The 22,927-nt window shown below is 42.4% G+C and overlaps 1 protein-coding gene across 1 annotated transcript in view; it reads right to left on the reverse strand.

Moving 5' to 3' along the window:
- ITFG1 (integrin alpha FG-GAP repeat containing 1) overlaps positions 1-22,927 on the reverse strand; it is a 119,711-nt gene that overhangs the window by 88,811 nt on the left and 7,973 nt on the right. Inside the window, exon 6 of the mRNA XM_028740229.2 lies at positions 18,002-18,096. Within this exon, the coding sequence (XP_028596062.1) occupies positions 18,002-18,096 (95 nt within the window). The remainder of the gene's footprint in view (positions 1-18,001; positions 18,097-22,927) is intronic.

Genomic DNA, 22,927 nt, shown 5'->3' on the forward strand with positions numbered 1-22,927 from the left:
AGCCTCTTGATCTGGCCAGGATGCAGAGTGTAATGACTTTGACCTGTATTTCTCCTATAGCAATGCTACCTGGAAGACCAGGCATTCGGTGAATTCTAAAATACAACTGAATAATGTTATCACCTGCTGTTTTGTTTTTTAAGCTGATGCTGTTTTGAGATTGTAAAACGTTTACTTTGTGATTTTATAGCATTATTTTATTCTATGAAGGTTCTAAATTATTTGTTTGATAGCTGTTGTGAGAGCTTTACTGGCAAAGGGCAGGATATTAATTTATTTCCAGGATTTATAAGTACATAAATGGCTTTGGGGGAGTTTTCAAAAAACCTGCCATGCGACACAGGGGTCACCTATTCAAAAGCTTTTTAAAAAAATCACACACCCTCTCTTTATATGCCCCTAGGCCTAGCCTAAAGTATATTTCTGGATTCTGTACATTCACACTCCTGGACTGTGAAATGAAGGACTGTATATTTCATAAAAACAGATTACAAAAATATTTCATATTCTGCTTATTTGTGGAAACCTGAAATGTAATTACATTGAAAATAATAATAAAGCTAATGCATTTTAATCTTTGAAACATAAAATATAATCTTATAAACTATATTAAATTGAAGAATTTTCATTCTGCATTAAGTAACACTCACCTGAAAAACAATTATTTTAAAACACTTATTTTCAAGCATTACAGCATTTAGGCTGTTAGTGTGTGAAGGAAATAATAATTGGGCAATTCTGACTTTCTGTCCCCAGGTTTCAAAATATAGTTCTGTAATTGTTTTCTGCAGAAATTAGTCTGCAAAGAGTTTGCAATCTATCCCCACCTCAACATTTACACCAAAACCATGTAAGCAACCTTGCTTATCGAGACAAACATAATTCTTATTTATTTGTGTCTGTTATGCTACAGTCACTTTATTCATTGATTTAATTTTATTTTTTACCTTGTGCTGAGCTTTAAGCGTGTCTTTGGCTGGGATCAACAGAATTCATAACTAGTTCCCCACACCCAAGGAAACTTTGGGTTGTTGTTTCTTAAGCAGCACCCCACCCCCATAATGCATGACAAATCTACAGAATCAGTTTGTGAAATGTCACTGGGATCTGCTGGTTGAAGGATGTTGGGGTTGGGATATCAAAAGTCCTACTGGGTGTGACGAAAGTAGGTCTATGGTCGTTCCCCTTATCTCATTCCCTGTCATAATCTTGCGAGGTCAAGTTGTTAATAAGTGCATTTAGAGACAGAGGCCAGAGACAACTGCATTTTCGTACAGTGCAGACACAAACCTTGGTTTATTAAGCCTTTCTGTGCATGGGTGCAAGCAGATAAACAAACCACAAAAAGGTGGGCATAGCATTATGCAATCTGAACCCTGGATTGTGACTGGCTTCACAGTCATAAACCATGACAACTAAGCTGAAAACAACCCTTGATTTCAGACTGACCTGCTATTGTGGTTTATTATGGTAAAACAAACTAATATCCTAGGTTCAGGTGGACTGTTAAGGTAGCCCACTTCATGGTTTATTTACCCTCTCACATGAAGGGAGGAGCAAAGAGGGAGGAGTGTTTGGGCGGTGTGCACCACTAAACAGACCAAGCACATTACAGCTTCATAAACCAGCCTCATGGCGAGATGCAGGGGTAGGCAAAGTGGTCCTTCCAGATGTTGTTGGACAACAACTCCCATCCCCAATCATTGGCTATGATGGGAGCTGTAGTCTAACAGCACTTGGAGGACGCCATGTTGGCTACCCCCTGGCTTAGTGTTGCATGTGAATGCCGCTGCTGCCTGACTCCAAACATTGAGTTTATGAATTTATAAGGCACTTAGCGAATACCTGAGAGATGTACAGAAATAGTTCTAGGCTGCAACAGGGACAACAGCATTGTCCGCTGGGTAATCTGATGTAATAACAACATTTTTAAAGCACAGATTCTTTCAGATAGTACTAAATTAAGTAATTAAAAACAAAGCCTCAAAAAAATCTATTACTACTAATAAAGATTATCACAAAATATTTTACTGGGAACAAGGACAACTGGCGACTCCAGATTTCTAGAGCAAAGCCTTAAACAAATGTTTCAAAACTCAACTGATTTATGACAATAATTGTTAAGTACTGCACTGAGCAGAGATTATATTGGGCATAACTAACGGCTCATCTGTGAATAAGATCGACTACATCTACATTTTTAACCCTGGAGTTTCATTTAAACATACAGGTATTAAGATTTCTTCTCTACAGATAAATTATGTTTCCAATTATGCAGATCAACTGGGATTCATCCTCTGGGATTTTTACGTTTACTGCATGGCAATGAGGACGGGAAATACCATTATTCTGCATGCAAAGTTTGCTGTGTTTCCATGAACAGTGGAAGAAACCCCACTCCACATCAGCAGGCTTTTGAAACTCATTATTTTTATGTTCAACAGTTCATAAGCCAAACATTATTGCAAGAAAACCAATTAATTTCTCATTTGCATTCAGTATCTGATTCTCATTAAAAAAAAACACTTTACCAGAGGAAAAAAAATATCCCAACACAATCATGTTGCAAAAACATTAGCCCCCTGCATATAATTTGAAATGTAGTTCTGCAAAATATAGTTGCAAGCTCATAATGCTTTTTGGTAACCAATTATAGGCTACCTTACTCATTTAAAACCCTTTTACTGAGAATTATTAAAAAATGTATCTTCAAGGTAGGCTATAAAATACAGTTTAAAAAATACAAGAACAAAGATAACAAACAGAAAAAGCAGCATCAGCTTCAGACATCAACAGAGCCTATCAATGACAAAACCGTATCTACCTGGTACCTAAGTGACATCAAAGACTGATAAGGGGAGCCAGATCCACAATTGAGATGCTGCCACAAGAAAGACCCTATTTTTGTCAACCAGAGACCTTTTTTTCCGCAGAAGGTCAGAATGCCAGAGCTGAGCCTTTGGTGAATGTATTAACATCTGGGCAGGTACATAGAATCAGCGGGCTAGTTTGCACCTAACACAGTTCACAGTTAAATGGAGTGGCCTGAGGGGACTTCCGGCGAGGCAGCATGGCGGCAGCAGCAGAAGAAAAGAGCTCCTGAAGCCAGCCAGAGTAAAAGGCTCTGGTGACCGATTCCCGGACCCCCCAGAACTGCTGCTGCCAGCACTGCCAACGGAGAGGAATTGGGGGTGCCCGGGCATCTATCAAAGGAGCCAAAACACCCCCCCACGACCTTGATTGAGCCGGAAAGGCACCCGACCCCCCCCCCAACAGCCGAGAGGAGCTCCAAAACCCGGAGGACAGTGGAACTAACGCAAAGAGGGAGAAAGAAAGGGAGAGAGAGGAAGAAGAAGAAAGAAAGAAAAAGGAGCCCCAAATTTACCGTTGCTGCCCCCATCTCTGCCGACGGGAAAGCAGAGGAGAGGTAGGTGAGCACGGTGAAGGCAAAATAGGCTTCGGGGAGGAAGGAAAAAAAAAAACAAAAACGCACGTGGCTGAGCCCTACCGGGAGCTCCAGCGGCAAGGAGAACACAGAGAAGCTGCATAACAAAGGAGACCACAGAAAAGAAAAAACAACCTCCCCCCCCTTTTTTTTAACACCCCCTTTTTTAACCCTTTCCTCCCCCTCCCTCCCTCCCTTTAAAGAAAATATATATATACATCTTTCTTATCCCTCCCCCCCATATACCTACTTTTACCACTTTTCTTTTTAAAAGAGGGGCCACTGCTGCTGCAGCCACCCTTTATTTGAATCTTTACTTTTATTTCTATCTTTTCTACTCACTATTTAAAGACACACTTTTCCACACACACATCCTCAATTTAAACCTCATTTTATTTCCACCTCAAACCCCCCTCTTAAGATTTAAAATGGCAGTACCCAGAAAACAGCCCTGAACCATCACAGGCCATTTCCTGGGACTGCCACTCCGCCCCAGACTTTCCACTCTCTTTTACCTACCCTCTTTTACCTATACTTTACTCATTTAAAAAAAAAATAAAAATAAAAAGCTTTATTTAAAGACACCCCCCCCTTTTTTTTTTTTTTTACCTTTAATTCTCATTTTTATCTTTTACCCGTACATTTTTGGTTGCTTTTCTGCAGACGGAGAGTGGTGGCGGTGGTTGGGGGGACATATTATTATTATTTTTTAAAAGACAGAGCAGAGCCATACAATTATTCTTCTTTTCTTTCTCTTTTTAAAGCTCTTGTTCGCCTGCTCCTGAGGGGGGAATCTTTCGCCCCCAGCTACGACCACCACTCTCTTTTAAAACAAAAATTTCCTCCATATACCCATTTGGAGAACAAAAAATAACTGCATGGTTTTGTTTGATTTGTTTTTCTTAAGAATAATATTTCCCCCTGGTTATTGTTGTTATTTTTTGCTTGTGGGAAAGTAATTAAAAATGGAGGAAAATTAAACATATACCCTCTAATCTCTTGCATCTCTACCTGCTAACCCCCTTCCCTTTATATGAACTGTCTGTCCGTTAGTATACCCATCTCTACTTACCTGCCCCCCCCCCGCCTCGGCGGCACCGCTGAGGCATCTACAGAAGCCCTAGAGAAGTTCTTAAAACACAGGCTAGAAGTGACACAAATGACCACCTAATCGAAACGCTCTGTAAAAGCCACCAGCCAACAAAGCCTGATCAGCTCAGCAACCCAACAATACCCAGGAATCACCACTGCCACAACTCCTAACCACCACACGCCCAACCCCAAGAGGACGCCAAGCCAACCTCAAACCAAAACCATCAGGGAGACCGAGATGACACCAACCAGGGAGATGGCAAACAATGCTAAGATGGTAGCTCCCCTTCAAGATGATGACCACCCAATAACGAAACGAGATCTGAGGGAAATGGAAGCACGATTAGAAGAAGCACTGAAGGCCACAATGGCTCCCATGCAGGTACTAATCAACAATCTAACCTCCAAAGTGGAAGCTCTAGAGAACAAGAACCAAATGCAAGAAAGAATAATAGAACAATACCGGGAGGAGAACGCACGTGTGAACAAGAAACTGGACGAACTGGTAAACCAAATGGAAGCAGAACACAACGAGATGAAAATTAAGCAAGCCGACCTTGAAGACCGCAATAGACGTTGTAACATCCGCTTCCGCAACTTTCCTGAAAAAACAGAGGAGAAAAGCCCAGCAGACCTAATTATACGCTGGCTGAAAAACACAATCCCAAGCCTGAAACTTGAGGCAGAGGACTTGGAGAGGGCTCACAGAGCCCTAAAACCTATGCCAAAACCCAGCGCCCCCCCGAGAGACATCATTGTATGTTTCACACGCTACCGAAAGAAGGAAGAAATATGGCACCAACTCAGAAACTCAAGCAACCTTCGATATGGAGAAACCCCCATTCTGGCCTTACAGGACCTATCTCAGGATACCCTAAACCGGAGGAAAAGCCTGCGCCCATGCACCCAGCGTCTCCAACAAGCAGGGATCAAATACCGATGGGGCTTCCCCTTCCGCCTCATTGTAACAACGAACACAACACAACACATGGCTACCAACATACCTGAGGCCCTGCAACTACTAAAGAACCTTGAACTCGACCTCCCGCCGGAATGGAAACCGACAAACCCACCAAGCGACAGCCCCAACCACGAGGAAACAACAGCAAACAACTGGACAATGGTACAGAAGAAAAAGATACAACAGAAGCGGCGCAACAACGCAAACCAATACAGGCAAGCATCATGCTCAGAACCGTCCCGCCGGCCATACGACACAAGAAACCAGACCAAGATCAACCAAACCAACTCATCGCAGATGGACAACCCTACAACAACAACAACCCCGGCTGAAAGAAGCAACCAGGAAAAAACCACAAACTGAAGGACTGGTGATTCCCCCCCCCTTTTTTCCCCTCCCCCCCCCAAAACATAGATTTAGTTAACACCATCAACACCCCCCCAGCCCCGCACCCCCACAGAAATCCCCACCCCAACACCAGTCCAGACGACCTCAACCACATTCCCCATCACCCACACCTTCAACATCCTCATACTCCATACTAAGGAAAAACAACTCCAACCTTAATAACACAACCCACAATCAGGCTAAAATCTGATACCCAACCAGCACTATGGTGGCACCAGAGCGTACCAGCACCCACATCCCCACCCCAACACACCAACAATGTTGCTCATAATACTGGCAACACTGCTTACAAACCTTATACCTGACAGCGACGTTACAAAGTCAATTCACACTGTCTCGCTGATCACCCCCTATCGCAGACAACAGGGGGGACGGCCTGTCCTTGAACACGGCCTTCCACACCAGCTGAGACCTAGGACCAACTGGCTAAATGCCAGATGGCCCAAAATACCCCAAACAAACACCTATATGACTACATATAGGAAACTCCCTACAACTTACCCCCTACTCTTTAACCCAAATCTCACTCTAATCCTACTAGCCCCCCACCCACCACACCCTAGGTCAGCGCAACCCCACTGGTTCTTTAAACAACACGAAGAGAGAGACACAAGACAACCCGAACGGGTTGGCAGGGAATCGCCCCACATAATAGATAAACAAAATGGCTAACCTAAAAGCAATTACATTAAACGTGAGGGGGCTGGGAAACCCCATCAAAAGAAAACGCATCACCTCATACATAAACACCATGAAACCACACATCACCTTCCTACAAGAAATACACAATCCACCCAAAGGCAGCAAACTCCTGAGCGACCCCCGCTTTAGTCAACAGTGGGTCGCACGAGGCTCAGGGAAAGCCCGTGGTGTAGCCATAATACTCAGTAGGGACCTGAACTTCACTGCCACAACAGTCCTCAAGGACAAAAAAGGCAGATTCATTTTCGCTAAAGGGACACTAGATGGCAAAATCAAACTGACAATCGGCTCCATATATGCCCCAAACACGAAACAACTAGAATTCTTCCAGAAAACACTAAACAAATTCCTCTCCTTCTCTGAAGGGGAAGCAATCCTAGGAGGGGACCTCAATCTAAATATGAAAGGTATATCCCTGAAAGATATCCACCCCACAACCCCATGGGCAACCTTCCTCCGAAGGAAACCCCCAACAACCAGGAACTCTTACAAGTTACTAAAAATGCTAAAAAACAGGGGTCTCTATGACATTTGGGGTGAGCAAAACCCGGGAGACATCAGCCATACATTCCAATCGGGACGCCATGATACAGTGTCCAGACTGGACAGCATTCTACTCACACAGGGTCTGATTCCCTCAGTAGAATCAACAAACATAGGTAACATTAAAATCACAGATCACGCCCCAGTAGAAGTCACTGTTAAAATAGGAGAAGGAACACAAACCACCCCATCCTGGTCCTTCAGTCCCATCCTAACTACAAACAAACAAATTAGAGAGAGTCTCACAAAAACCCTCCAAAACTACTTCAAAGAAAACGATGTAAACAATACAACAACCCCCCTCCTATGGGACGCAATGAAAGCGGTCACCAGAGGAGCTTGCATAAAAGAGAAAACATTCCTTAAAAAACAAACCTCCTCAAAAATTAGCAAAATAGAACAAGACATCACAGCCCTCTCATCACGCTACAAACAAACAGGATCTAAAAAACTCCTCAAACTTATAGAACAGAAAAGGAGAGAACTAGACTCCTTAGAAATCAACAAAACAATGATCAACATTCTATACTCTAAACAACGTTTCTATGAATATGGAGGGAAAAACTCCAGATTACTAGCAAATAGATGTAGGAAAAAAGCACTCAAAACAAGAATACACTGCATCACCAAAAAAGACGGCAACATAACATTCTCCCCCAAAGAAATAATTTCAGAATTTGCAGAATTTTACTCCAACCTATACACCTCCCATAACCCACCAGAGAGGGAAATCAAAAAATTTCTAGCAGGACTGACCATGCCTACCCTAACTGATGAGGAACAGGAATTCATGGATAGCCCTATCACCCCAGAGGAAATAGATGCGGTCCTCAAAAACTTGAAACCACACAAAGCCCCAGGCCCAGACGGCTTCACAGCAGAATTCTATAAGAAATTCAAAGAACCCTTGATGCCCTACATGACCCGCCTATTCAACGACATCATAAAAGGAGGCCCCATCCCCAAAACCTGGACCCACTCCAAAATAGTCTCCATCCCAAAACCACTAAAAGACAGCCTCAAAGTAGAATCATACCGCCCAATCTCATTAATAAACCAAGACTACAAGATATTCACATCAATCTTGGCCAACCGCCTAAAAATCTTCCTACACAAGTTAATAGCCCCAGACCAGACTGGCTTTGTCCCTGGCCGCAATATAACAGACCCCATCAGGAAACTACTGAACCTGATCGAACACAGCAAGGCAACCAAACTCCCATTGACAATTATGTCCCTAGACATACTCAAAGCCTTTGATTGCTTGGAGTGGAAATACATATTAGCAGTACTAACTAACATGAAATTTGGCCCCAACTTCCTACAAATCCTCAAACAAATATACTCCCAAGCCTCAGCAAAATGCAGAACTAACAATATGGATTCTAACACTATAGCTATCCAAAGAGGCACGAAACAAGGATGCCCACTGTCTCCCTTCTTATTTATCCTGGCTCTGGAACCCCTAGCAATCCGCATCCGAGCAGCCGCAGACATCAAGGGAGTGGAAATAAAAGGCAGGACCTATAAATTAGGGCTCTTTGCAGATGACCTAATGGTCACAACACCAGACCCCATAAGCACAGCAACCTCCCTAATCAGAGAACTCAACGCATTTGCAATGGTGTCGGGCCTACAGGTAAATTTCACAAAGTCAGAAGCTATGTGCTTCAACACCCCTCCTCACACCCAAAAAGAACTCACGAAGGTCCCCAAAATAAAACTTTGCCACACCAAGTTCAGATACCTAGGGGTACAAATAACCAGAAACCTCAATAAATTATACCTCCACAACTACAAGCCCCTGTGGCGACAAATTAACAAAGACCTAAAGAGATGGAATAACATGAATTTCACTCTCTCAGACAAAATAGCCATGATCAAAATGATCACACTCCCAAAACTAACCTACCTATTCCAAACCCTCCCAATCTGGATCCCCTCAACCCAACTTCACAGTTGGCAGAGAAAACTACACTCTTTCATCTTCTCACATAAAAAACCAAGAATAAGCCCCAAATACCTGCACCTCCCCACCTCAGAAGGAGGATGGGGAATCCCCAACATAGAAGCATATTACAACGCCAACCAAATACGCCATATAATCCCATATATACTAGAAGATGAAACAAAACAATGGGTACACCTAGAGAGGGACACAATTGAAAACACCTGCACCACAACATACCCACTCCTCCCAAACAAACTAAAGAAAATTCCCACAACACTTAACAGGTACACACAGACCATGCTCAAAGCATGGAAAACACAAATAGGCAAACTATCCCCAACCCCATCCCCACTAATCCCCCTGGCATACCACCCATTATTCCACCATGCAGCACAAAACCTCAAGATAAAAACCTGGCGAACCAAAGGCTTGTATCGCCTAATAGACTTTTATAAAAATAACAAACCCTTGTCAACACAAGAAATACAAGACAAACTAGAAGACACCCAAATGCCCTGGTTAACACAACACCAACTACATGCCCTCTTAAACAACCCAACAGTAAAATCAGCAGCAACTAGGCCCCTGACAACCTTCGAAAACCTCCTCCTAACAACAAAGGGAAACGGTAAAGGGATGGTATCCGCAATATACAAAATACTACTCCAAAATCTCGCAAATCCCCTAGACGCAATCAAAAATCAATGGGAGAATGACATAGGCTATGAGATAAACCCCACTCAATGGACCAGAATGTGGTCTAAACCCCCCTTTAAATCCATATCAACGAAAAGAAAAGAACTCACACTGAAACTCACCTACAGGTGGTACCTAACACCAAGGAAACTAGCGCTAATACACCCAGGAACCTCACCAAAATGCTGGAGAGGGTGCACCTCCACAGGCACATACTTCCACATGTGGTGGGAGTGTCCCAAAATCCAACTATTCTGGACAACAGCCATACAAGAAATTTGTAAAATAACTAAGCAAGTAATAGACACCACCCCAGAATTGGCCCTACTAAACATCTTCCAAGACAACAATGCCCATTTACACCACAAAGAACTCATAACCCACCTGCTCTCAGCAGCCAGAAACACCATAACCAGACACTGGAGAGACCTGTCAGGAGTAAGCATGGACCAATGGTATCAAATAGTATGGGAAACAGCCCTACTAGAAAAATTAACTAATAAACTGAAACTGACACGGGGACAAACAGAAGAAGATGCCTTCACCCCGGTATGGCTCCCCTTTATCACACACACAGCCCAACAGGACAATGACAATAATCCACCAACAGCATACAAATCAATATGGCTAACCTGATCCAAAACACCCACCCACCTCACTCACACACGAAAACAAAGATCACCACAGCCAATCACAAGCAAACAATCACACCCTAGGCCAACCCCAACCTCTCTCACCACCAAAGGAACACAAGTGAACAACACAAGCACGCTGACACCAAACTCTACATACATTAAACATAATAGAAACACCGCCACCCAATCCCACCCTTATCCATCTTCCCTCTCTCCACCCCCTTTCTCTTTTCTCTCCTTTTTTTATTTTTATTTTTATTTTCTTCTCCCCCTAATGCCTCAACAAATGAAACGGATTTGTAAAAATGTTACATGGGGAAAAATATATATGAGGCACTACACTTCTGTAAAACAAGAAAATCCTTAATAAAATATTTAAAAAAAAAAAAAAAAAAAATGGAGTGGCCTCAGTCAGCTGAGCAAGGCATTGGGTTTGCATGCTCCTCTCTCATTACAACCCCAGACCCTCCAAGTGTCCCTATTTTCCAGGGACGCCCCTGATTTACAGAAGCTGGCCCAGTATCTGATTTGATCCCAGAATGTTACACTTTTCCTTAGGATGTCCCTATTTTCACTGGAGAATTGTTGGAAGGTATGGAGTTATCCAACCCCTGAGCCATCTGAAGGCAATCCTGTATAGGGAAGTTTTTTTTAAATCTTTAATGTTTTATTGTATTTTTATATACAGTGGAAACTCAAGTTACGTATTGTCCTCCTTATGAACGCTTCAAGTAACAAGCTCCGCTAACCCGGAAGTAGATGCTCCCGCTTGCGAACTTTGCCCTGGGATGCGAGTGGAAGTCGTGCGCCAGCAGCACAGCAGGCCCCATTAGCGAAAGCGCGCCTCATGTTAAGAACGGTTTCAGGTTAAGAACGAATTGAGTTTGTAACCGGAGGTACCACTGTATGTTAGAAGCTGCCAAAGTGGTTGGGACAACCCAGTAAGATGTGTGGGGTATAAACAGTAAAATTATCATTATGGAATGGGATGTCCCTATTTTCACCAGAGAAATCTTGGAGGGTATGCACCCCACACCTCCATGAAAAGGGCTTTAGCTGAGGTTACTTTCAATTTCAAAGAATCTTGGCTTAGTATGACGTGTGAGCCAGGAATAGGGATTTAAAAACAAGCAATTGTTAGTTACACAAGCCAGGTTTTTAAACCATGGTTGAAATTGGCTTGTTTAGCTAAGAATCAGCCAGCCAGAGTCTGTTTTACTGACCAGCGGGGGGAAAGCATGGAGTGCGCAAGCCCAATGCCTTGCTCAGGGGCTTGGCCACACATTGCTAAGCCACACTTTAGTATCATGGGGCAAACCAGTCAGAATACTGGTTGCATGGGGAAAATCCAGCTAGAAGCCCAGCCAGGTTCACTATACAAAATGCACATGAATACATAGCTTCTCACATGCAAGGAAAATCACGCTACATACATAACGGAAACTACTCTAGGGTCATTAGCACAGGATTCTTTGGAGGGTAATTGAAATCAACATTAAGGGTAATTGAAATCAACATTAAGAGGGCAGCAACAGCAGCTAAGGAAATTTCAAGGATTTGTCAGGTTCCCCAAGAGAGGAGTGCTTTGCTTTTCTTCCCCACTCCACACCGCAAGTGCCACAATTGGCAAGGATAAGCATTCCTAAAATAAAGTCGCCTGTTAACAGCAATTAAAGAAGGGTAAACTAACTTGTGCTGCCAGAGGACAGCACAAATCCTGAGCATTGCAGGGTACAGGTACGTGTGTGAAGGACCAACTCCCCCAACTTGGCACTCTCCAGACTTTGTAGTTCAGCCCAGTGGCGTAGGGTGGGTTGTCAGCACCCGGGGCAAGGCAAGTAATTTGCGCCCCCAAACCCGTGGATTTGCGCCCCCTAACCCGTGGATTTGCGCCCCCTAACCCTAACCCCCAGATGTTGCGCCCGGTGCGGCCGGCCCCCCTGCACCCCCCACGCTACGCCACTGGTTCAGCCCCATCAGTCCCAGTTAGCATGGGGAGTTGTAGTCTAAAATATCTAAAAAGTTCCGAGTTGGGTGGGGGGGCAGTGGGGCTCGTGAGGGACACGAGAGGAAATCTATTCCCCTTACGATGGTTACATATAAATAGGATTACTAACAGGTTTGAATGGGAGGGGGAACCATCTGGACAGTTGTCCGAATTGCTCCAATTACAACCAGGTTTATTAATAAAGATACTCTGGCCCTTTTCTCATTAAAAAACTGTTTTGTTGCCTTTACTTTACGTATACTTCTTCATTTCACACGTGCAAATATAGTGGCGGTGGTGGTGAAGGAACCCTAACCCCAGGAGGTTAGGCTGGCTCCCTTTTTGTAACCCTTCTGCTGGCAGGCTAAGACCTTTCGATTGAGAGAAGCCTTTGAAAGCTAAGGTGCAGATGATACTGATCACTGGGCTGCTGTCAAGTCAAACTGCATTTTATTTACAGGTTCTGATGTGTTTTAATTATTGTCCTTAACTAGTTTGTTTTTATTACTTTGTATTTCATAATGCTGCTTTAAAATGTTTTAAGCCGCCTTGAATCCAACTTGGGGGGAAAGGCAAGATGTTAATAGATTAAATAATAATGAAAATTAAAATTCATTTAACTACATAGATGCAAGCCTTTGTGGTCTGATGCTGCCACCAACTCTTGCTGTTCTCACTTGGTTTGCTGCCTGCCCCCTTCCCAGCTTGGCATAGGCCAGCTGCCCTGCTTGCTGTGATCACTGACAGTGCTTGTGACAGCAGAAAATGCATGGGAATAGCAACGAAGGGTGGGAGGGAACCACTCTGTCCTCTTCCCAGAAGCCTAGGTAAATCTCATGACCCTCCTCCACTTGAACCTGCAGCACCCTTGGCAGTAGGGCTACTGCAGCAGCAGGAATGCATTACTCTGCTATGCAGTTTACCATCAGAGCAGCACAGAAATGGCAGTGCCCAAAATGGATTAATGATCATACCAGCCAAATCTCCCTGTGGCATCCTCTGCCAGGGTGCAGTCAGGGCAGCTAAGAGGGCAAATGAATGCAGATAAGAGATGAACATGTAGTTATGAATGGATGCCGTTATCCCTTCCAATTCAAATGGGCTCTGACCCCAGAGTGCTTTTAATTTCTATTTGGCAGCTTGTATTGCGAAGTTATTGGGATGCATGCTCAAACTCAGGCTTTAGATAGTCTTGTAATGAACAGGATACTAGGAACAGGTTTGTGAACTATTGTCCAACTAGCAGATTTATTGCTAGAAGGAAAGGAATTGAGGCAGTAAACAAAGCAGCGCCTTTGCTTGTGTAGGGAGGGATGTTACCTGCATTACAATTAGCAATGCACAGGGCAGAAAGGCGCCGTCTCTTTCCCTGAAATGTCTTTGCTTGCCTCCGCAAAGAACTGATTACACAAAGCATCCAACATCTCAAGCAAACAGCCAGCAGCACATCAGGTTACGCTTTTTTGCAATGCCTACACTGTACGAGATGTTTAAAGAGAGAAACACACGTTGAGATTTGCATTGACTGCTGTTGAGCAAAATCTTTGCAGACAGCCACTTAATTCTCTTCCCAACACTCATTGTTTCCATTTATTCCAACAGAAGATATCTTGTGTGACATTTACGTACTTATTTTTCTTCACTGCAGACGATTTAATGGAACTCAGTGAATTCTACATTCCCAATAAGCACATTCTGTGCATAAGGAAATTGGGACGCAAAAATCTAAGCAAGCAGACAGCTGTGCAATTTCCACACATAGACAAAAATGTCTGTTTTATAATGCACATTCTTCCCACTAAAGTTTCTGCACCTTCATTCCTGTGCTGTCTGAACCTTGACTCTACGCATGTGATGATAACTCACAAGATCATACACAGCTTCCTTGAAGGGTTCCTAGTACAGGCTTTCATGGGGTTTTCCTAATGAGGAAGGCAGGTTAGGGGATAGAAGAGGAGGCAGAGCTGTACTCATGGAGTAAGTGCACAGTTAATTCAGTTTTCTTGCATACATCGCATCAATTTTGTACACACCTTACTCCTTCCTCTCTTACACTATTCCTGATGAAAAAAAGTAATGTTGCACAGAGAATACTAATATATGATAAATAAAGCCATCAAATATGACAATCACACAAAGGTTTCTTTGCAATTCTTTAAAGCTTTAGGTCACAATCCAGTATGTAACTTGGAATATAAGGACTTGTGCTACCTGGTGGGATGTCTGGCTTCTTCTATTGAACAATGGACCCCACCAAGACCATATCATGCTTTATTGTTTGTGTCTGTGCTACTCTGAGCTCTTTTGGGAGGAAGGGCAGGATATAAATTAAATTAATAACAATAATAGTATCACAAACAACCTCAGTTCAAAAAACAGCTTTACCAAGCACTGGTGCTTGATAACCACAAATCCAAAGCCCGTTGGGTGCACAGTACTGGTTAAGTCATCACAGAAAAAAATACTGTTTCTATATTCTCACACTAAGAGGAATGAAGCTGAGCAGAACGGAAGAGTGCAGGTATAACTTGCCACCAAATAGCTACTGCAATAAATGATAATGGCCACTGGCTACAAACAATAACAATCTGACTGACTACACTCAGACCGAATAGTTTCCTTTATAGCAAACCACGTCGCTTTCACACCACGGCTATCTGTATGGAGTCCATATTTTATATGCTGAAAGTACTTTTGTATCCAAGAAAATACAGCGGCAGCTCTATACTTATTTAGGCAGGATCGTTTTCAAATTTATCTAAACAACCTGTGAATTTGTTCAGCAATGCATGGAAATACAGTACTTAGGCCAATGCTATTAATTCCACTGATAAAGAGGTTTCCAAGACCAGGAATAATTCTTGAAATAACGAATCTGTTTTTGTAGCCAAATTAAAATACCCTGGAAACGCATCTGAAATAGTGTTATCTCATTGATTAGGCCAATGCTATTTTCACTCTGGTTGATGTACTTATTTTCAAGGCTGAGAGAACTCTTATGCAGTTTACCAAACTGGGTCTGGTCCACACAATCAATCTCTGGATTAATAAGGCAGGATATACACGAGCTGCATGCAGGTCAGGGCCGGTCCAATATATTTTGGCACCTGAGGCAAGCCACAAAATGGCGCCTTTCTCTGCCAGGGCTGAGAGGCCGCTGTAGAGATGGCATGTGGAGTAAGGGCTGGTGAGGAAGAGGCAGATCCAAGCAGCTTGCCACAGCCATCGCTGCTACTGCAGCAGTGGGCAATGCATTCCTTGGATGCCAGATCTCCTGCCTCTGTGGATTCTGCCGCCTGAGGCAGATGTCTTACCTTGCCTCACGGGTGGGCTGGCCCTGATGCAAGTATACAGAGGTCCTTTCCAGCCCAGTGGCTGAACAAGCCAGGATTCAGCCCTTAATCTGTTATGAACCACTTCAAAAACTATGCTTATTGGCTTACAAACAAGCCAGGGTACTAACTTTAAATCGTGGCTTAATATTCCGACTTGTTTGCAGGGCATTAACTGTAGTTTATGGGTTCACATTTAAGGAAACAGCTATTGTTTACAGCTTATTTTGCTGCTCACATGCAAGGGGTGAGAAAGTGCATGGTGCCATTCATATCCTGGCTTTAAGTGAGGATTTGAGTGCACAGATTTGTCCATGGAATTCTATTATGAAAAATGATGACTCTTCAACAGAGTTGCCTAGATAACTGCTACATAATTACATTATTGCCGGTAATAATTTCAACTTTTAAAAGAAAGTTTTAATTGCTGCAATTGTTGTGTTAAGACTTTTATAGCACCATCTATGTACATGGTGCTTCAGCATAGGATGAGAGGACAGATCCATACAATATTTTTTTAAAAAGATGAAAAGGAGTGTGGCAGTTGGAAAATGGATTAGGCCTAAACTAAATTGGCATAAAGATGCTCAGACTAGAGAGGATCCCTCTCTCCTTTCAGGCACAATTTAAAGCTGTTAAGCTGTTTATAATGATATAACTGTCAAAAATAGTTTAGCTGGCGTGACTATTTTGGCCACATCTGTTGCAAAAATAAACAGCGTGTTCTTTACATGCAGGGCACGGATCATTCACATCCCTTCCTCCTCTTTCACAGAGATGAAGAATCTGTGGTGCTCCAGATGTTCCTGAACTTCTAACTCCCATCAGCCCCACCCAGTTTGGCCAATGGTAAGTGATGTTGGGAGCTGTAGCCCAGTAACATCTGGAGTGCACCAAGTTCCCCATTCCTACTGTGTTCCTTACAATCCAAGTTTAGGTTGCCATCTCATACCTGCTTACCTTAGGATAAGTCCCATTGAACCCAAGCATAGGTTTGCACTGTTAATCTTTTAAAATCCCTTCTCAAATCCCACATTTTCAATGCAATATTTGAGACATCCCCTGTAGTCCCTGTTTCACACTGCTCCTACTCAACCTGAGTACACGTAACTGAAATGTAATTTGCATTTATTTGTATCACACTGCTCCTACTCAACCTGAATACATGTAACTGAAATGTAATTTGCATTTATTTATGCAAAAATTTACACCCCGCTCTTCCCTTCCAAAAAAAGATCAACTAAAGCATAACAATGAGTATAAAACAATAATCCATCATAAAAAAAAATCCCGGACTAAAAGTGGGAAAGAGAAAGTACACAAGAAGGTAAACTATGAAAGAATAAATTAAGCAACAATAGAATCAAAAGGCTTCTGTTCTTCTGTTGTCTCCCCTCTTGTAGAATTTTAGCTGGCAAACTCTTTGAGGCTGTACCTGTCTTTCTATAACTTTGGAAAGCTCAATGCACTTATAGCTCTAAACAGTGTTTTTTTATTATTAAAAACTGGGGTGCTGCTATTTCTATATTGGTCAAAGTGCTGTAGTGCCAAATAAGACCCTCCACAAAGTTTTAGATGGTTAAGGGGGCATTCAAAAGTGAAGCAGAGAATACACCTTCTGGTTCTCTTGTCATTAAAGCACTGAGCATGGATGTTTCTGAACAGACATCCTGTGCAAACAAAGCAATGGAGAGCTACAGACCTGACTGCGCTCCTCAGCCAGGCACAGAGCAGGGGTGCCAACTTGAATAAAATATTGGGGGGGGGCAGGTAAGCCTCACCCTGCATAACTGATCACATGAGGTACATGCACAACATTTGAATAGCAATGCCCATCAACTATGGGGGCCCCTGCCCCCTCAAATATTTTATTGTGGGGGCCGAAGCCGCCATGGCCCCTAGGAGTTGGCTCCTATGACAGAGAGATATTGTGAAGACAGGGCCATAACAAAATGCTGTCCTATAATTCAAGCACTGTTTTTTACTGCCCCCCCTTTTGTCTAAAAGGAGCTTTTCTTATAGGACTCCCATAGACACAGAATAACCTGTTAAGTTTTAGATTCCTTTCTCCTCTTCCTGAGAAAAACCCTTTTTCTCAGCTTGGAAAAAACATTGTTGGATCTGAGTCCTGGACGCCACTCAGCCTTGGAAATTCACAACGCATATGCAATTGCTTAATGTTCACTTTAATTGTTTGTAGATGTAATGCCAAACTGAACTTAAAAGATATTTCAAAAGTAGTGACTCACCTGCAGTGAAATCATTATTCAGATCAATGAATGCATGGGAGTGAGGTGTGTACAACTTCTTCTGTGTGTCCAGAGCTATGTGCCATGATAAATTCCTATGAAGGGAAATTGTTAACAGTTAGTTTCAATAACAAGGTTAACACCTGAAGATCATCAATGTTGGCATTCAACCACTTGCACATAACTGATTTGACTACAGTTATATAATATGTGTGCGAGAGAGAGCAACCTCTAGGTTTATACATACTCACGGCGATCATTTCATGCAATTGCGAAAGCAGGCTTTACCAACAAAGAGCTTATACTACAATATATGTACCTGGTAGCCTTCAAAATGCAATGAGTCTCATGTTGTTTTGACACAGTTCATTCAAATGGAAGAACAAAGTAAGAGGACAGAAAAACACAATACCATTTCAAAGGACTAACACTGCCTTACGTTTGATCTGAGTAAACATTACTTGCATTCATAATACTTCTATTTTCCAGAAGAAGAAAGATCACTCTCCCATTACAGAGTTGTTACCTTGGCTTGTGGTTATTGCTTTTAACCATGAGCTTGCTTGTTGGGCTAATTTGCAGTCGATTTTCTGGAATATGATGTTCCTATTTTGTCATCTTAACCTTTTAATTAGCCCCTATTTCCCCAAAGCTATCTAAACCAATGGGCCAATTTGTCTTGAATTAAGCCAGCCAACAATTTCAAATGGTAGTGCCCAGAACGCTATGTCTTCCCTCTGTTTAGTATTCCACCGATCATCCCCAATATTGTAACATGCTAACCAAAGGATCTTTGCATTACCACCATCTCCTCTCTCTCCATATTTTGATTTACACTGAATGACAATGGTTAGGATTTTTGTTTTTGTTCAGTTTCATACTTATTTGCCTGTATTCTGCATATTCATAGGAACATTTCCAAGCAACAAATAAATGGAATCTCAAATAAGGTTGTTAGTACCATGCCACACACAGCTGGGAACTCAGCCAGACAACTATACCCAAGATTCTGTCTCTGTGAGAATGACTAAGCAAGCAGACAAATAGTGAAAATGTATTCTACACATATGAAGAACTCGATTTTTAGATCGTGCAGAATAGCTATAACTGTATAAGACAAGGCACTCTGGAACAGGAATGAGAAAGAAAGGTTATGTGAAATCTCTCTAAGTCATTTACCGGGTGAGGAGCTTTTTTTTACTTCCAAACAGTTGCCTAAACATACTTAATTGGTATTGCTGTTGCTCCTGCTGAACTTCTGACTAGTTCATCCAATGATTAGGTATTCTTTAAGAAGATTTGGCTTAAGATACTTTATTCCTTCAAAGTCTTCGTTCTTACTTAAACCGATGCCCCTTTCTTGTCTCAGAATTTAACCTTCAGCCCTTATAAGCAGAAGCCTACTCATGGCAAGAAACTGAAAATTAATGGCTTATAAAAAATAAAAACACACACAAAATCCCAGTCAGGCTGTCCTTTGATGATAAGAGCTCAATTGAATTTGACTTCTTTGCTTGAGGTATTTGGAGGTGAAAATAAATTAAAGAAACTGCTAGTTGCAAGTAGGATCACACCAACATTACCTGTTTCTTCATTTAGGGTAGGTCTGGGGAACCTGTGGCCCTCCAGGTGTTCTGGAACTACTACACGCATCAGTCCCAGCCAACACGACCAAGGGCCAGGAATGATGGGAACTGTAGTCCAACAACATCTGGAGGGCCACACAGTCCTAATCCCCATTATAAAGGGACACAGACCACACTGGAAACAACTTTGATGATCCACAGCATCAACATGAACACTTCAGGACAGGTGATCTAGCTTCAGGGAGACACATGTTCAAACTTAACCATGAAGCCTGCTTGACCGTGAGCAAGTTACTCTATCTCAGCTTAAGCCATCCTTACATATCAAAGGTACATCCTTCTGAGCTTGTTGAAGGAAGGGCAACATAGAGATGTCGTGTTTTTGTTTTTTGAAAAAACAACACAGTTTTGGCTTCTACATGTCAGTCAAGGCTTATAGGGAATCCTTAAAAAGGCAGGGGTAGCCAAGTGGTGCCCTCCAGATGTTGTTGGTCTTCAACTCCCATGAGTTTCCATGACTGATGGGAGTTGCAGTCCAAAAGCATCTGGAGAGTACCATTTTGGCTATCCTTCTCTAAGGAGACAAGTCAGCAAACTGCAAACAGCAAACCCACTACATGGCTAGTGGGAAGAGGATGAAATATATTACCCCCCCTTCTTTATTCCATATTTATTAGTTCTATTGTTCAGATTTTGCACCCACTGCTGTCCAAGTACATTTCCCAAAAGTGTCCTCTACATTTGACAGACACGTTTCCATTTCCAAATGGATAAAGACACCATCCTTGATAAGTCTGCATTAATTTTATCAGAAGTTCCCTATGAACTTATACACTTTCCCCCTTAAAAGACAAAGCATGAAATGCAAAGGAGAGTTGTGCTCTTCACACACTGTGAGGAATTTATTATAATGTGATCCATAATATTCAACCTTTTATTTTTAACAACCACGCTACTTTCTACTAAAAATATTCCCCCTCACTGGGGATGGGGGGGGGATAGGAAAGAGCAAGGAGACTTTTTTGTTCAAAAGCTGATAAAATCTTCCAACACAATCATTGCAAGGTTACGGTTGCTGTCATCCACACCCTTGAGGAATGTGCAGGCTTTGTTCCATAAGTCACAGTTTTTAAACAGAAGTCATCTTGATAAAAATGAAAGAGATTAATGGCCATAAAACTATCTCAGAAGGGCAGAAGAACTTCCCCCTAGACACTTAAAATGATTTCAACATCTAAACACTGTTTCTGTTTTCATAGTACAAAATAATTTGCCCTGTCAAAAACAGATGTTATAAACAGATTTCTGAGATGAAAAAATCAAGTCTTAAAAACAGGAAAAGGACAACAATCCATCTAGTTATCCTAATATAGATATATTAAATTACTGGGTGATTTACCTAAATGAGGGAATATTTTACCTTTTTATTGAAGAACAGTACTCTTAGCCTGAATGATACAAATAGGTTTCTTAATTAAAACATTTAAGGGCCTGGGGACACAAGTTAGAAAAACTGATGTACTGTTTCTATGGAAACAGTGGCATAATCTGATTGACTTCTCTAGGTCTAATGCGCTTCTCTTGACACAATAGCTAAAAAGCCCCAGGGAAGTGCAAAACACTTCACAACAAACCATTTCCTTTAGAGCTGATGAGCATCACCATTGATTACATATAAAACTGAAACATCTGTCAAAGGCTTCAGACACCTGGATTTATTCTGCACTCAGTACCCTTCCATATGTCTATCTTCCTACATACATAAAAATGTAAGCCTGTCACCATACTCGGCAGTTCGCACAGTCACCAACAGGCTGCCCTGATCCATTAAGCCCAAAGAGCTTGTGGGAGTGGCTGGGTGCAGGGATACCAAAGAAGGATGTCAAAAACACCAGAACAATTAGTTCTAGTGCTTCTTTAAAAGAAAGGTCTAGACCATGGGTAGGCAAACTAAGGCTCAGGGGCCAGATCCGGCCCAATTGCCTTCTAAATCCGACCTGCGGACAATCCGGGAATCAGCATGTTTTTACATGAGTAGAATATGTCCTTTTATTTAAAATGCATCTCTGGGTTATTTGTGGGGCCTGCCTGGTGTTTTTACATGAGTAGAATGTGTGCTTTTATTTAAATTGCATATCTGAGTTATTTGCGGGGCATAGGAATTCGTTCATTCCCCCCCCCCAAATATAGTCTGGCCCCCCACAAGGTCTGAAGGACAGTCGACTGACCCCCTGCTGAAAAAGTTTGCTGAGCCCTGGTCTAGACTTACAGTAAATCAGCCTGCCATGTCTCCCAGCATTTACAGAAGCGGGATGGGCATCGCATCAAGGAGATGGTTTGTCCATGCCCAAGTAAATGTTCCTATGTTCTTTATACACAAAGCAGCAAACACCACTTTGTCCAGGACTTCCCATGACTTCACCTGACCAGATAAGGGCATAGGTGGCAACAGATAGTTCCCCTTTCTGTGCTCAGAGTCCAGCACCCCAAGCCCACAGATATGGATAGCTTCAAAACAAGTCAATTAGCCTATATCAAAGCAAGTGAATATAAACATATATGAGCTCATTGTTACAACTACTTATTAATTGTGGGATTATATTGACTGCTAAGAGGGCATTTGCAGAGCTTCCAGAATAGTTCACCTTTGGTTCAACGCATAGGCAGCCACAACAACTGCAGCATGACAAATGGGAGGCAGGTGAGCAAGGAAGTAGTATGGGTGGCAAGTGGCTCAGGAGAGCTGTTTAATGGAGGAGGAGGAGCTGTGAAGCACCACCCTGCTCTGTTAAAGGCGCCTACAGCAAAGTTTAACACACAGGGAAAGGTGCTTCACATAGAGGTTTAGTAAGTTACTCTGTGATATGCTTCCTCCCTCCTTTAAAATAGTATGGGGAATGGCGCGAGCTGTGTGTGGAGGGGTTTGGTTAGGTGGAGGGGAAGGGCAGTTAGCAAAGGCGCAGCAGCCCCTAGTGTTCATATATACCTCTAAAACGATGGAAACATTAAACAATTGATCATGTGGATTAATTTAATAACCCGATTTAGAAAAGAGCACATGTAAAAAAATGTAAAAAATAGGGCACATGGCCCTATTTGATTTTCAAATAGAGCCACAACTTATCACCGAACTGATTTTTAAAATTACTATTAAAAGGATGATTTCTAGCAACATAATAGATAGCAAATATACAGTACTCCTAAAAAGAGGCAACCTCCCTTCTCTCAGAAACAGGAAAGGATGCCTCTTCTAAGATGATTTCCTCTAACGACAGGAGGAAGGAACCTGCAACTCAACTCCCAACAGCCCCAGCCATCGCAATGACTGCCTTATCTTGGT

Source organism: Podarcis muralis, chromosome 7, assembly GCF_964188315.1.
Source record: "Podarcis muralis chromosome 7, rPodMur119.hap1.1, whole genome shotgun sequence".
Taxonomy (NCBI): Eukaryota; Metazoa; Chordata; class Lepidosauria; order Squamata; family Lacertidae; genus Podarcis; species Podarcis muralis.